A 15,067-nucleotide genomic window follows, 5' to 3' on the forward strand; every position below is an offset into this window, starting at 1 on the left:
CCCACAAGGCCACCCTGCATTTGGGGGGTCCCAGTGCCCCCCTTCCCCAGCCCCCTGAGGGTGGAACTCGGCCTAAGGGCTCGGTCTCTATAAGCCATGGGGCAGAGGGGGGTGGGGGGGAGCCCGGGGGGCGGGGGTGGGGGTGGGGAGGTGGTGGTGGTGGCAGGGAGAGGTTTATTTTGTATATGAATGATTTTTAATGGATGCAATATTAATCCTTGCAAATGAGCAATAAAACAAACCCAGACTGGAGAATCATCAAAGGCCAATTCAAACCAGGGGGGGAAAAAAGAACCAAGAACAGCAAAGCTGAGGAGGAGTTGGTGTGGGAGAGGGGAGGGAAGGCAAACCCTCCAGCAGGGGGGTCCCCAAGTGGGGGTCTGAGCCCAAGGATGGAGCTGGGGGGGGTGGGGGGGGGGTGGTTCTGCTTTTGGCCATCTCCACAAGGAGCCTCGGAGCATCTCCAGGGCCCTGGGGGTTGGGGGAGGGCTGAGCCCCAGCGGAGCAAGGGGCAGAGGCCAAGGGCAGGAGGTTGAACACAGCCAAGTGCCAGGGGCTGCACTTTGGCCACAGCAACCCCAGGCAGGGCCACAGGCTGGGGGCAGAGTGGCTGAGAGCAGCCAGGCAGAAAGGGACCTGGGGGAGTGGGGGACAGCAGCTGAACAGGAGCCAGCAGTGTGCCCAGGGGGCCAAGAAGGCCAAGGGCAGCCTGGCCTGCAGCAGGCAGAGTGTGGCCAGCAGCAGCAGGGAGCTCATCCTGCCCTGTGCTCAGCACTGCTGAGCCCACACCTGGAGTCCTGTGGCCAGCTCTGGGCTCCTCAGGTCAGGAAAGAGGTTGAGCTGCTGGAAGGTGTCCAGAGAAGGGCAACAAAGCTGGGGAGGGGTCTGGGGCACAGCCCTGGGAGGAGAGGCTGAGGGAGCTGGGGTTGCTTAGCCTGCAGGAGAGGAGGCTCAGGGGAGACCTTCTTGCTCTCTGCAACTGCCTGCAGGGAGGTTGGAGCCAGGTGGGGGTTGGGCTCTTCTGCCAGGCACCCAGCAGCAGAACAAGAGGACACAGTCTCAAGCTGTGCCAGGGGAGGTTCAGGCTGGAGGTGAGGAAGAAATTCTTCCCAGCAAGAGAGATTGGCCCTGGGGATGTGCTGCCCTGCTCCAGGCCAGGATACTTGTGGCTTAAACCCCATCAAGTGCCTCTGTCGGGGGTCTGCTTCCCCTCTGAGCCAGATGAAACTTCATCACTTAGGGGTCTGACCCCTTCCAGCCCCCCTGGACCTATTAGGTCCTTTAGTTGGAGTCTGGCAGCCCTCTGAGCCCCGTCAGTCTCCCGCCCTTTGGGGTCTGAGTCTCCCCAGCCCCTGGCTTTGAAGGTTCACTTGATCCAGAAGCCTATCCTGCCACTCCCAACATGGCGGCCGGGCCGCTCCTCCCCGTGGCCAATGGAGGCGGAGGTGCCACTCCCAACATGGCGGCCGCGCCGCTCCTCCCCGTGGCCAATGGAGGCGGAGGTGCCACTCCCAACATGGCAGAGGCCAGCGCCGCAGCCACGATGGCGGCGCGGGGGCGGGGCTTACCGAGTAGTGCCGTAACGGCAGTGCCCGGGGGGGGGTCGGTGCGGACGGCGCTGTCCGGGCGGTGCCGTAACGGCAGTGCCCAGGGGGTGTCGGTGGGGACGGCGCTGTCCGGGCGGTGCCGTAACGGCAGTGCCCGGGGGGTGTCGGTGCGGACGGCGCTGTCCGGGCGGTGCCGTAACGGCAGTGCCCGGGGGGGGTCGGTGGGGACGGAGCTGTCCGGGCCGTGCCGCGGCCGGGACCTCATCTCCGCTGCCCCGGGAGAGCGAACCTGAGCAGCACCGCTCCGGGGCTCTGAACCCCCTGCAGGGGACTCCAGCACCGCCCTGGGCAGCCTGGGCCAGGCCTGGGCCAGCCTCAGGGGGCAGAAGTTGTGCTCATGGCCAAGCTGAACCTGCCCTGGGGCAGCCTGAGGCCATTGCCTTGAGGCCAGCACTGCCCCCCCTGTGCTTCCTGCTGGGGCACCGGGGGGGCTCTGCCCTCGGGGAGGCTGAGCTGGGGCTGAGCTCCTGTGAGCCACAGGAGAGGCCTGGGAGGGAGCTCCAGAGGGCTTCTGCTCCAACCTGCCTGCCATGGGCAGGGAGACCTCAGCTGGCCTGGGGGGGTTGTGTTTTCAGTGCCTCTGGGGGTTCCCCACTGCCTCTGGGGGTTCCCCACTGCTTTGGGTGCTCATGGCCAAGCTGAAGCTCCCCTGGCCCCAGCCCAGAGCTGCTCCTGGGCCCCTGCAGCTCAGCTCCCTGCCCAGGGCAGGCAGCACAGGGCAGTGCCTGCAGGCCCAAGGAAGGAGCTGGCCCCAGAGTGGGGCTGGGGCAGGTTCCTGGGGGGCTTCCTGGGCTGTGGGCTCCAGCTGCCCCCTGCCCTGCTGCCCAGCTCTGGGGCTGTCTCCATCCTCTGCCCAGAGGCCAGCTGGGGGCATTTTGCTCAAGGCTTTGTTCAGCTCCTGAGCCCTCCAAAGCCTGGGCCCTGGCTCTGAGCTGCTGCTCTCGCTGTGCCTTGGCCCCCAGCCCTGCCTGGCTGCTGCTGGGGCTCTGCCCCTGGGCCTGGCACAGCCTGCCCAGGCTGCCAGTGCTGGGCACAGCCCTGGGGCCCTCTGCTTCCCCTGCCCTGGGCAGGCTCTCCCAGGGGCAGGGGCCCAGAAGGTGCTCTCAGGACACCCAAGGCAGCCTCCAGCACATGGAGCACTGGAAACCTGCCCTGGGATGGTGTCTGGGGCTGGAGCAGGGCCACAGCTCCTGTCCTGCCTGCAGGATGGAGCCATGGAATGGGCTGGGTGGGAAGGGACCCTCAGAGCTCCTCCAGCCCCCAGGGACATCCCCAGCCCCAGCAGGCTGCTCCCAGCCACTGAGAGTCCTGTGTGTGCAGGCAGCTGGGTGCTGAGGTGCCCCAGAGGTGCTGGGCTGGGAGCAGGACAGGGCCTTGCAGCAGGAGGGGCTGAGCTCAGCCACTGCTGGAGGCTTGGCCGAGTGGGACACAGGGAAGGGTCCTGGGCAGAGCAGGAGAGCCTCAGAGGGGCCTGTGCTGCAAGCAGGGCTGGCTCTGAGCCCTCTCCCTGGCCCCAGCACCACTGCTCTGTGCTTGCAGCCCACTGCCAGCCCAGCCCTGGGTGCAGCTCAGCACCTGTGAGCAGGATCTGTCCCGGGCAGAGCAGAGCCAGGCTTGGGCTGCCGCTGGAGCCAGCCACAGGAGCCTCCAGTCCCAGCCTGGCTTGGGTGGGAAGAGACCTTCAGAGCTGCTGCAGCCCAAGCCCTGCAGCCCCCAGGGCCAGCCCCAGCCCCAGCAGGCTGCTCCCAGCCCCACACAACCTGCCCTGCACTGGTGCCAGCCCTGGGGCAGCTCCCAGCTCTCTGGGCAGCCTGGCACAGGCTCTCCCCAGCCTCAGCACCAAACATTTCTCCTTCTCTCCACTCTCAATCTGCCTCTTTCAGTTCCAAACCATCTCCCCTTGCCCTGGCACACCAGGCCCTGCTCTAAACTCTGTCCCCAGCTTTCTTCTTGGCCTCTTCCAGCACTGCAAGGCCACCAGGAGGTCTCCCTGGAGCCTTCTCCTCTGCAGGCTGCACAACCCCAACCCTCACAGCCCCAGCAGAGGGCTTCCAGCCCTGCCAGCACTGCTGGGGCCTCACACTGCCACCCCCAGCCCTATCTGGGGCCTCACACTGCCACCCCCAGCCCCACACTGCCACCCCCAGCCCCATCTGGGGCCTCACACTGCCACCCCCAGCCCTATCTGGGGCCTCACACTGCCACCCCCAGCCCCACACTGCCATCCCCAGCCCCATCTGTGGGCCCCACACTGCCACCCCCAGCCCCACACTGCCACCCCCAGCCCCATCTGGGGCCCCACACTGCCACCCCCAGCCCTATCTGGGGCCTCACACTGCCACCCCCAGCCCCATCTGGGGCCCCACACTGCCACCCCCAGCCCCATCTGGGGCCCCACACTGCCACCCCCAGCCCCACACTGCCACCCCCAGCCCCACACTGCCACCCCCAGCCCCATCTGGGGCCCCACACTGCCACCCCCAGCCCCACCTGGGGCTCAGCTGCTGGGCACACCTTGCACACCCCCCACACCCCCCCCCCTCAAGCAGCCTGAGATCAGGACCTGGCTGCAGCCTCCCCCCCTGAGGCTCCTTGAGAACCACCTCCCTCCCCTTCCCCCCCCAGAAGCAGCCCCCCAACCCCCTCAGGCCCCCAGAGCCCTGGCTGCCCACAGGGCCTCCCCCACTTTATTTGCACATCATGGTCCCAGGTTTCCAAAGCAGGGGGGGGGTCACAAACCCCACAGCAGCAGTGGGGGGCAGGCTCCCAGCAGGGCAGTCCCACTGGGGAGGAGGGGCCCTGCCTGCCCCTGCCCCCCCCCCTCAATCCCTCCAGTCTGCCCCAGGGGGCCCCCAGTGCTCAGGGTGGGGGGCAGGAGCCCAGGGGCCTGGCTGAGCCCCAAGCCCTCAGCCCCTGGCCCACAGCCCTCCGGGGGGGGAGGGTGGTGCCAGGCCCTGCCCAGGGCTAAGGGAGGTGCCAGGCCAGGGTGGGTGCCCAGGGCCCCCCAGGCAGAGTGCAGCTTGGGGGCAGGGTGTGAGGTCCTCCTCCTCAGCTGCCCCTGGGGTCACTTCAGCACCAGGACGTAGAAAGCCATCAGGACACAGGAGATTGCCACAGCCAGGTGCAGCCTGGTGCCGATCACTGCAGCTGGGGGTGGGGGGCAGCATGGGGGGGCTCAGAGCCCAGCAGCCCCAGCCCAGGCTGCAGCCCCACCCTGGACCCAGCCAACCCACCCTGGACCCAGCAAACCCACCCTGGCTCCCTGTGTCCCCATCCCAGACCCCAGCAGCCCCATCCTGGACCCCTGTGTCCCACCCTGGACCCCAGCAGCCCCATCCTGGACCCCTGTGTCCCCATCCCAGACCCCAGCAGCCCCATCCTGGACCCCTGTGTCCCCATCCCAGACCCCAGCAGCCCCATCCTGGACCCCTGTGTCCCACCCTGGACCCCAGCAGCCCCACCCTGGCTCCCTGTGTCCCCATCCCAGACCCCAGCAGCCCCACCCTGGACCCCTGTGTCCCCATCCCAGACCCCAGCAGCCCCACCCTGGACCCCTGTGTCCCACCCTGGACACCAGCAGCCCCACCCTGGCTCCCTGTGTCCCCATCCCAGACCCCAGCAGCCCCACCCTGGACCCCTGTGTCCCACCCTGGACACCAGCAGCCCCACCCTGGCTCCCTGTGTCCCCCTCCCAGCCCCCAACAGCTTCATCCCAGCCCCCCCACATCCCCATCAGCCCCACCTCAAACCATCTCCCCCTGTCCCAGCTCCCCCTCCACACCTCCATCCCCCTCTGGCCTTGTCCTGGAGCCTCATAACCCTGTCCCAGCCCCCAGGAGCCCCACCCTGGATCCCTGTGTCCCACCCTGGACCCCAGCAGGCCCATCCTGGACCCCTGTGTCCCCATCCCAGACCCCAGCAGCCCCACCCTGGACCCCAGCAGCCTCATCCCAGATCCCAGTGGCTCCATCCTGGACCCACACTGCCCTGTCCCAGCCTCCCATACACCCATGCCAGACCCTTGTGGCCCCACCCTGGATCCCTGGGTCTCCATCCCAGCCCCCCACATCCCCACCCCAGCCTCCATCAGCCCCACCTCAAAACACCTCCTTCTGTCCCAGCCCCCTCCCCCCATCTCCATCCTCCTCTGGCCTTGTCCTGGAGCCTCCTGCCCCTGTCCCAGCCCCCAGCAGCCCCACCCTGGCTCCCTGTGTCCCCACCCTGGACCCCAGCAGCCCCACCCCAGATCCCAATGGCTCCATCCTGGACCCACACTGCCCTGTCCCAGCCTCCCACATACCCACACCAGATCCTTGTGGCCCCACCCTGGCTCCCTGTGTCCCCACCCTGGACCCCAGCAGCCCTACCCTGGCTCCTTGTGTCCCACCCTGGTTCCCTGTGACTCCATCCCAGCCCCCAACAGCTTCATCCCAGCCCCCTACCTCCCCATCAGCCCCACCTCAAACCACATCCCTCTGTCCCAGCTCCCCCCCCACATTTCCATCCCCCTCTGGCCTTGTCCTGGAGCCTCCTGCCCCTGTCCCAGGCCCCAGCAGCCCCACCCCAGATCCCAATGGCTCCATCCTGGACCCACACTGCCCTGTCCCAGCCTCCCACATACCCACACCAGATCCTTGTGTCCCCTCCCTGGCTCCCTGTGTCCCCATCCCAGCCCCCAGCAGCCCCACCCTGGGCTCCTGTGTCCCCTCCCTGGCTCCCTGTGTCCCCTCCCTGGCTCCCTGTGTCCCCATCCCAGCCCCCAGCAGTTTCATCCCAGCACCCCCCCCACCTCCATGCCCCTCTGGCCTCGTCCTGGAGCCTGCTGGCCCTGTCCCAGCCCCCAGCAGCCCCCCCAGGGCTGCTCACCCTTGTAGAAGACTCCCCAGAGGCCTCTCTTCTCGGAGAGCAGCCAGGCCCTGAGCCTGGGCACCTTGCGCAGGTAGGCACAGGAGCAGACCAGCAGCAGCCCAAACACCAGCAGCCCCTCCAGGGAGTACACTGGGGGGCAGGGGGGGCTGGGCCTGAGCCACCCCAGCCATGCACCCTCACTGCCCCCCAGCCCCCCCCAGCCATGCACCCTCACTGCCCCCCCAGCCCCCCCCCCAGCCATGCACCCTCACTGCCCCCCCAGCCCCCCCCCAGCCATGCACCCTCACTGCCCCCCAAGCCACCCCCAGCCCTCCACCCTCAGGCCCCCCAAGGCCACCCCCAGCCCTCCACCCTCAGCACCCCCCCACCGGCCACCCCCAGCCCCCCACCCCAGGCCACCCCCAGTCCTCCACCCTCAGTCCCCCCCAGGCCACCCCCAGCCTTCCACCTTCAGTTCCCCCCACTCCCCCCTCAGTCCCCCACTGCAGCCCCCCTCAGCCTTCCGCCTTCAGTCCCCCCCACAGCCACCCCCAGTCCTCCACCCTCAGCCCCCCCACAGGCCACCCCCAGCCTTCCACCTGCAGCCCCCCAAGGCCACCCCCAGCCTCCAAGCTCACCCCCCAGGGGCACTGAGGCCTCCCCCCCCCCCTCCTCCTCCCTCTCCCCCCGGCCTCCCAGTTCCCTTCCCAGGCAGATCCAAGCCTCCCAGTCTCAGCCCCACAAAGGAGCTGCACTTCCCAGCTCCCCCCCCGCCTCCCAAGAAGACCCCAACCCCCAAGCTGTGCCCCATGAACAGCCCCAGACCCCCAGGCCCCCTCCCTTATGGCAGCCCCAGCATCCAGGCTCACCCATAAAGGGCCCCAGACCCCCCAGCCCCCCTCCCTTATGGCAGCCCCAGCACCCAATCCCACCCATAAAGGGCCCCAGCCCCCCCAGCTCTCCTTCAGAGGGCCAAAGCTTCCCAGCTCTCCTCACCCCAAAGGGGCCTAGGCCCCCAAGCCCCCCCCTCCAGGTCAGGGGTCGCAGCCCTCCCAGTGCCACCCCCCAGAGGGACCCAGGCCTGCGAACTTCCCCTTCAAGAGGACCCCAGCCTCCGGTTCTTCCCCCAAAGGGGGTCCCAGCCCCCCCTTTTCCCTGCCCCAGGGCACCCCAGCCCCTGAGCTCCCTGCGCAGGGGGGTCCCAGGTTTCCCAGCGCCCCCACGGGGGAGCCCGGGGCCAGCGGCCGCCCCCTCCCCGGCCGCCCCGTCCCGCGCCCCCCAGCGCCCGCTCAGCCGCTCCCCGCCCCGGGGCCCCCCGGGCTGCCCCCCCCGGGCCTCTCACCGTTGGTCATGGCGGCTGCGGGGGCTGCCCCCGGCGGTCCCGGGCCCGGCAGCGCTGCGCATGCGCGGGGCCCCGCCCCCGCCGCGGCCACGCCACACCGGAAGTACGCCGGGCGCGGCCAATGGCGGGCCGACAGCGCCGGGCGCGGCCAATGGCGGGCCGACAGCGCCGGGCACGGCCAATGGCGGGCCGACAGCGCCGGGCGCGGCCAATCGCGGGCCGACAGCGCCAGCTGCGGCCAATGGCGGGCCGACAGCGCCGGGCGCGACCAATGGCGGGCCGACAGCGCCGGGCGCGGCCAATGGCGGGCCGACAGCGCCGGGCGCGACCAATGGCGGGCCGACAGCGCCGGGCGCGGCCAATCGCGGGCCGACAGCGCCGGGCGCGGCCAATCGCGGGCCGACAGCGCCAGCTGCGGCCAATGGCGGGCCGCGAAGCCCAGGCGCGGGCAGCCGATGGCCGAACCCGCCAGGCGGGGATGGCGAGCCGCGGCGCGGGAGCAGGCAGCCTCAATCGAGCGCCTGTGCAGGGAGCGACCCCCAGCACCGCCCCGCGCCTGTCCCGCCAGCTGCGGCGCCCCCGGTTCGCTCCTGCCGGGCCCCAGGGCGCTCCCCCCTGCGCGTCCAGTCCCCACTTCAGCCTCCCGGTTCACCCGAGTCCTCCCAGCACCCCCCCGGTGCACCCCGCCCCCAGCCCCCCAGGGTGCTCTGATACCCCCCAGCGCTGCCAGGCACCAGCAGCTCCCTGTGCCACCCAGCGCCCACCCCAGCCCCCTCATGATCCCTGCCTCTCAAATGCTCCCCAGTAACTCCCAGTACCTCCCATAATCCCCAGAGCACTGAGTCCCCAACCCAGTGTCCCCAGTAACCCCCAACCCTCTAACAACCCTTGTAGTCCAGAGGGACCAGTGCCCCCAGCGAGACCAGTGACAGCAGTGCCCCAGTGAGATCAGTGCCACTAGTGCCCCCAGCGAGACCAGTGCCTCCAGTGAGCCAGTGCCCCCAGTGCTCCCAGCGAGACCAGTGAGACCAGTGAGACCAGTAAGACCAGCGCCCCCAGAGAGACCAGTGCCCCCAGTGCCACCAGTGCTCCCAGCGAGACCAGTGAGACCAGCGCCCCCAGAGAGACCAGTGCCACCAGTGCCCCCAGCGAGACCAGTGAGACCAGTGAGACCAGTAAGACCAGCGCCCCCAGAGAGACCAGTGCCTCCAGCGACACCAGTGAGATCAGTGAGACCAATGCCCCCAGTGACACCAGGTCCCCTAGCAGATCTTTGTACCCCCAGCAGATCCATAGTGACACCAGTGCTCCCAGTGCCCCCAGTGCCCCCAGCAGACTCCAGTGCCCCCAGCAGCCCCCAGTGCCACCAGCAGCCCTCAGTGCCCCCAGCAGCCCCCAGTGCCCCCAGCAGCCCCCAGTGCCACCAGCAGCCCTCAGTGCCCCCAGCAGCCCCCAGTGCCCCCAGCAGCCCCCAGTGCCACCAGCAGCCCTCAGTGCCCCCAGCAGCCCCCAGTGCCCCCAGCAGCCCCCAGTGCCACCAGCAGCCCTCAGTGCCCCCAGCAGCCCCCAGTGCCCCCAGCAGCCCCCAGCAGCCCTCAGTGCCCCCAGCAGTCCTCAGTGCCCCCAGCAGCCCCCAGTGCCACCAGCAGCCCCCAGTGCCCCCAGCAGTCCTCAGTGCCCCCAGCAGACCTCAGTGCCCCCAGCAGCCCCCAGTGCCCCCAGCAGACCTCAGTGCCCCCAGCAGCCCCCAGTGCCCCCAGCAGCCCCCAGTGCCACCAGCAGCCCCCAGTGCCCCCAGCAGACCTCAGTGCCCCCAGCAGCCCCCAGTGCCACCAGCAGCCCCCAGTGCCCCCAGCAGTCCTCAGTGCCCCCAGCAGCCCCCAGTGCCCCCAGTGCCCCCAGCAGCCCTCAGTGCCCCCAGTGAGCCCAGTGCCCCCAGCAGCCCCCAGTGCCCCCAGTGCCCCCAGCAGGCTCGGCAGCGGTGGGAGCGGGCACGGTGCCACCAGCGCTGCGCAGGACCGGTCCGCGGTCAGGGCTAATCCCGGGGCTTATTGGCTTTTGCGGGCAGGAGCGGGGCCACCGTCACCGCCACCGTCACCGCTGGAGCACACCGGGGCTCCGCCGGGCTCGCTGCAGCCAGCCCCCGGCCCCGCGTCCCGGGGGGGACCGGGAAGGCAGGCACGAGGACCCCCGGCACCGGGGGCCATGGGGCTGGCACAAAGCACGAAGGTGAGCGGGGGCAGCCGGCTGGGTCGCCTGGGGGCTGGGGACATCTCCACGCCCCGGGCTGGGCTCCCATCTCCTGTGCTGGGGGTGGGAGGGGGCAACGGGAGCCGCCTCGGGTCTGTGCCCGTGCCACAGCCAGCGTTCAGCCCGGGGGCTCCTCACCATCCTTAGGTGCCAGGGCTAACAAGGGGAACGTTCACCTCCTCTCCTTCCATCTCACCCCCACCACAGCCACCCCCCCGAGGGAGGGACCCTGGGGGGTGACCTGGTCCCTGTGTGACAGCCGCGGCAGGACAGAGGACGCCCAGCCCCACAGAGCCTCTGTCTGTGCCCCCTCCTGTGCCAGGGGAGGTGAGGGTGACAAGCAGAGGGACCTGGGGGTGTCCTGGGGAGGAGCCAGAGGCAGGGACCCCCTGAGTGCCCCTCCCTGAGCCTTTGCCTTTGGCAGGGCGAGGGCGAAGCGCCGAGGAGCAGCGCGGTGCCAGGTGGGTGCCGATGGGGCACGGGGCCAGGGCGGTGGCAGCTGGGGACCTGTAGGTGCTGGGGACAACAAGGACAAGGGGCACCTGGAGATCAGGGGAACCCCAGGGCCAAGGAGGACCCCAGGGCCACTGGAGACCTGGGGAGTGATGGGCACCTGGAGGTGCTGGGGGCACCAGGGGGGATGGACACCCAACAAGGAGTGTGGGCCCCAGGGATAATGAAGACCCCCAAGGAATGATGTGGAGCCCAGGGGGTGATGGGAGGACATGGGGACAATAAGGTGGCCTGTGGAAAGGGACACTTGGGCATAGGGTTCCAGGAGGGTGGGTGCTAGGGGCGCAGCATTGGGGGACCCTGTGCCACCCTGAGACCCCCAGGCTGGCAGACACAGGGGTGGGCGTCCAGGATCTCACCCTACCCTTGCATGTGGCTCTGGGGGAGGGACCAAGCCAGCACCACCCCATGACCTGTGCCAGGCTATCCCATCCCTTGGGATGACCTCACCTGCCAGGGACCCCCTCCCCAGTGCCCCTCTCCCACTGGTGCCCACAGCCCTCCTGGTGAGCCCACCCCGGACGTCCCATGGTGTCCCACGCCCCCTGTGACCCCATCCCCTGGTGATCCCATCTCATGATGACCCCTGCCCTTGCTCAGCCCATGCCCCCCTGGCCTCTGCTCCCCCTCCAGAGGGTGAGGGCAGCGATGCCCTCTCCTGGGGCACGGGCACCGGTGCCCAGCAGGGCCTCATCCAGCCCAGGAAGCTGCCCAACCCCGTGCGGGAGTCCCGCAGCTACCGGGAGCTGCACCGGGAGCTGCTCTTCAGCCACAGCAGGTGAGAGGGGGTGGGACCCAGGGCCTGGGGACAGGAGGGTCCCCAGCCGGGTGGCCAGGCCGGGGTGGCCCCACCGGGGTCCTGCTGCCTGTCCCCGCAGGGGCATCCTGCCCCGGCACCGGGCCGAGCTCCCGCGGGTGCTGGAGAGCCGGCGGCTGAGGCAGCTGGGGGAGGAGCTGCAGGGACCTCCCTCTGACCTCGAGCAGCAGCTGAGGAAACGTCACCAGAGGCTTGAGGAGGTCAGTGCTGCCCCTCTGTCCTGCTGTCCCAGTTTTCCAGCCCTCCATCCAGCCCTCCTGCCTTCACCTCATCATCATTCATCCACTCATCCTCCATGAATCCATCCTTCCACCCATCCCTCCATCTCCACCCATCCATCTGTCTCCATCCATCCATCCATCTCCATCCACCCATCCATCTCCATCCCTCCATCCCTCCATCCATCCCTCCATCCCTCCATCCATCTGTCTCCATCCATCCATCCATCTCCATCCACCCATCCATCTCCATCTCTCCATCCCTCCATCCATCCCTCCATCTCCACCCATCCATCTGTCTCCATCCATCCTTCCATCTCCACCCATCTCCATCCCTCCATCCCTCCATCTCCATCCCTCCATCTATCTTTCCATCTTCTATCTCCATCCATCCATCCATCCATCCATCCCTCCATCCATCCAACTCCATCTATCCATCCATCCATCTCCATCCATCCATCTCCATCCATCCCATCCATCCCTCCATCCATCTCCATCCCATCCATCCCTCCATCCATCTCCATCCATCCATCCATCCATCCATCCATCCATCCATCCATCTCCATCCCTTCATCTTCCATCTCCATCCATCCATCCATCCATCTCCATCCATCCATCCATCCATCCATCCATCCATCCATCCATCCATCTCCATCCCTTCATCTTCCATTTCCATCCATCCATCCATCTCCATCCATCCATCCATCCATCCCTCATACCCCCCCCAGATGTGGGGTTTGGCCGTGGGAGGTCACACCGCGTGGACAGCTGTGGGAGGCCAGGTCCTGGGGATGGCTGGGAGTGGCCAGAGGAGGCTGGGCTTGGCAGGTGGGTGAGGGAGGCTGTGATGGAGGGAGGGAATGAGGGATGCTTAAGGGAGGATGAGGACAGCTGATGGAGCTGGGGCTGATGGGACACCTGGATCATGGAGATGGGACAGCCAGGCCAGGAGATGTCCAGGTCATGGGGATGGCTGCTGGAGCCTGGTCTGTGGACAGCTGGGGATGGTTGGATCCTGGGCATGGCTGAGAGAGCCCAGGCTGATGAGAGACCCAGGTCAGGAGATGTCCAGGTCAGGTAGATGGCTGATGGAGAAGGGGTCTGGGGACACCCAGGTCAGGAGAGGCTGATGAAGAAGGGGTCTGGGGACACCCAGCTCAGGAGAGGATGATGGAGAAGGGGTCTGGGGACACCCAGGTCAGGAGAGGCTGATGAAGAAGGGGTCTGGGGGGACACCCAGGTCAGGAGAGGCTGATGGAGAAGGGGTCTGGGGACACCCAGGTCAGGAGAGGCTGATGAAGAAGGGGTCTGGGGACACCCAGGCCAGGAGAGGCTGATGGAGAAGGGGTTTGGGGACACCCAGGCCAGGAGAGGCTGCTGGAGAAGGGGTCTGGGGACACCCAGGTCAGGAGAGGCTGCTGGAGAAGGGGTCTGGGGACACCCAGGTCAGGAGATGGCTGATGGAAAAGGGGTCTGGGGACACCCAGGTCAGGAGATGGCTGCTGGAGAAGGGGTCTGGGGACACCCAGGTCAGGAGATGGCTGATGGAGAAGGGGTCTGGGGACAGCCAGCTCAGGAGATGCCCAGATCAGGAGATGGCTGATGGAAACGGGCCAGCCAGGCCAGGGGATGACCAGGTCATGGGGCTGGCAGATGGAGCTGGGGCCTGGGGCCAGCCAGCTCAGGTGATGCCCAGAGCATGAGGACAGCCAAGGGGCCCCAGCCTGGCACCCACAGCCACCCCCTCCCGCCACAGCTGGAGCGGGAGGCAGCGCTGGGGCCAGCGCCGGAGCCTCGCCCGGAGTTCCTGCTGGTGCTGGACAGCCTGAGGAAGATGCAGCTGGCAGAGGCAGCTGCCCGGCAGACGTGAGCAGGAGCAGGGGGGCTGCACCCCGGGGACCCCCCCCTGCCCCATGCCATTCCCAGTGCCACCCCCCCCCCCGAGGCAGTGCCACCCCCCCCCCGAGGCCAGTGCCACCCCACCAAGGCACCTGGGTTGCCTCCCTGTCATCCTGGGAGCACTGGTGGTTGGGGCAGGGCGTGGGTGCCGCTGCCACGGCGTGCCCAGCAGGGTGAGAGCTCAGGGTGCCAGGGGCCAGAATGAGCTGGCAGGGCCGGGGCAGCTCCTGCAGCCCTGCAGCTGCTGCTGCTGCTGCCACCCGAGAAAGGCTCTCAGCTGGGCCTCCTCCTCATGCAAATGTGGCAGGGATGGGGAACAGCGTGGGGTGGCAGTGCCTCGGTGGGGTGGCACTGGCCTTGGTGGGGTGGCAGTGCCTTGGTGGGGTGGCAATGGCCTCAGTAGGGTGGCACTGACCTCGGTGGGATGGCACTGATCTCGGTGGGATGGCACTGGCCTCAGTGGGGTGGCCCCAACTTGGTGGGGTGGCACTGACCTCAGTAGGGTGGCACTGACCTCAGTGGGATGGCACTGGCCTCAGTGGGGTGGCCCCAACTTGGTGGGGTGGCACTGACCTCAGTAGGGTGGCACTGACCTCAGTGGGATGGCACTGGCCTCAGTGGGATGGCAGCGCCTTGGTGGGGTGGCAATGGCCTCAGTAGGGTGGCACTGACCTTGGTGGGGTGGCACTGATCTCGGTGGGATGGCACTGCCTCAGTGGGGTGGCATTGGCCTCGGTGGGGTGGCACTGGCCTCGGTGGGGTGGCCCCAACTTGGTGGGGTGGCACTGACCTCAGTGTGATGGCATTGGCCTTGGTGGGGTGGCACTGATCTCAGTGGGATGGCACTGCCTCAGTGGGGTGGCATTGGCCTCGGTGGGGTGGCACTGGCTTCGGTGGGGTGGCCCCAACTTGGTGGGGTGGCACTGACCTCAGTGAGATGGCATTGGCCTTGGTGGGGTGGCACTGATCTCAGTGGGATGGCACTGGCCTCAGTGGAGTGGCCCCAACTTGGTGGAGTGGCACTGACCTCAGTGGGGTGGCACTGACCTCAGTGGGGTGGCACTGGCCTCAGTGGGGTGGCACTGACCTCAGTGGGGTGGCACTGGCCTCGCTGGGCACTGCCTTGGCTTGGTGGTGTGAGGTGGGCTGCAGGGAGCTCAGGTTGGTGCCGGCTGCTGGCTCTGGTCCCTGCTGGTCCCTCCGGCGCAGATGCAGGTTGGTGCCCACCCAAGGCCTTCAGCCATGCCCTGGCGGCACAGGGCCTTCCTCCACCCCCAGGGCGCCTTCTCCCCTCTCCTTTTTTGGAGATGTCATTTTCTGGGTCGGGTCTTGGCTTGGTTTGGTTTGGTTTCCATACTCAAAGGCCCTGCCCCCTCCTGGCCCTGCCACCCCACACCTCCTGGCCCTGCCGGGGAGGAAGTGTCTGAGATGCTGCTTTTGAGCACATCTCAGATCAACAACCCAACCGCTGGGTGCGGCCACTGGGGAGGGCAGCAGGAAGGGCAGCGGGGAGGGCAGCGGGGAGGGCAGTGGGGAGGGCAGTGGGGAGGGCAGCGGCAAGGGCAGCGGCAAG

General features: G+C 68.2%; 1 protein-coding gene across 1 annotated transcript; it reads right to left on the reverse strand.

Moving 5' to 3' along the window:
• Positions 1–4,636: 4,636 nt before the first annotated feature.
• On the reverse strand, positions 4,637–7,894 carry TMEM167B (transmembrane protein 167B). The gene is made up of 3 exons (XM_054176492.1): positions 7,798–7,894; positions 6,474–6,605; positions 4,637–4,754 (listed from the first exon to the last, which is right to left on the reverse strand). The coding sequence occupies exons 1-3, from the start codon at positions 7,805–7,807 to the stop codon at positions 4,672–4,674; spliced, it is 225 nt and encodes a 74-aa protein (XP_054032467.1). The 5' UTR covers positions 7,808–7,894; the 3' UTR covers positions 4,637–4,671.
• Between the last annotated feature and the right edge of the window lie 7,173 nt (positions 7,895–15,067).

Source organism: Dryobates pubescens, chromosome 35, assembly GCF_014839835.1.
Source record: "Dryobates pubescens isolate bDryPub1 chromosome 35, bDryPub1.pri, whole genome shotgun sequence".
Taxonomy (NCBI): Eukaryota; Metazoa; Chordata; class Aves; order Piciformes; family Picidae; genus Dryobates; species Dryobates pubescens.

Bases quoted from the DNA above. Each gene is read 5' to 3' on its own strand.
- TMEM167B (XM_054176492.1), bottom strand. The intron at 4,755-6,473 runs GTGAGCAGCCCT...CCCCACCCCCAG, and splicing joins CTGGGGAGTCTTCTACAAGG to CTGCAGTGATCGGCACCAGG.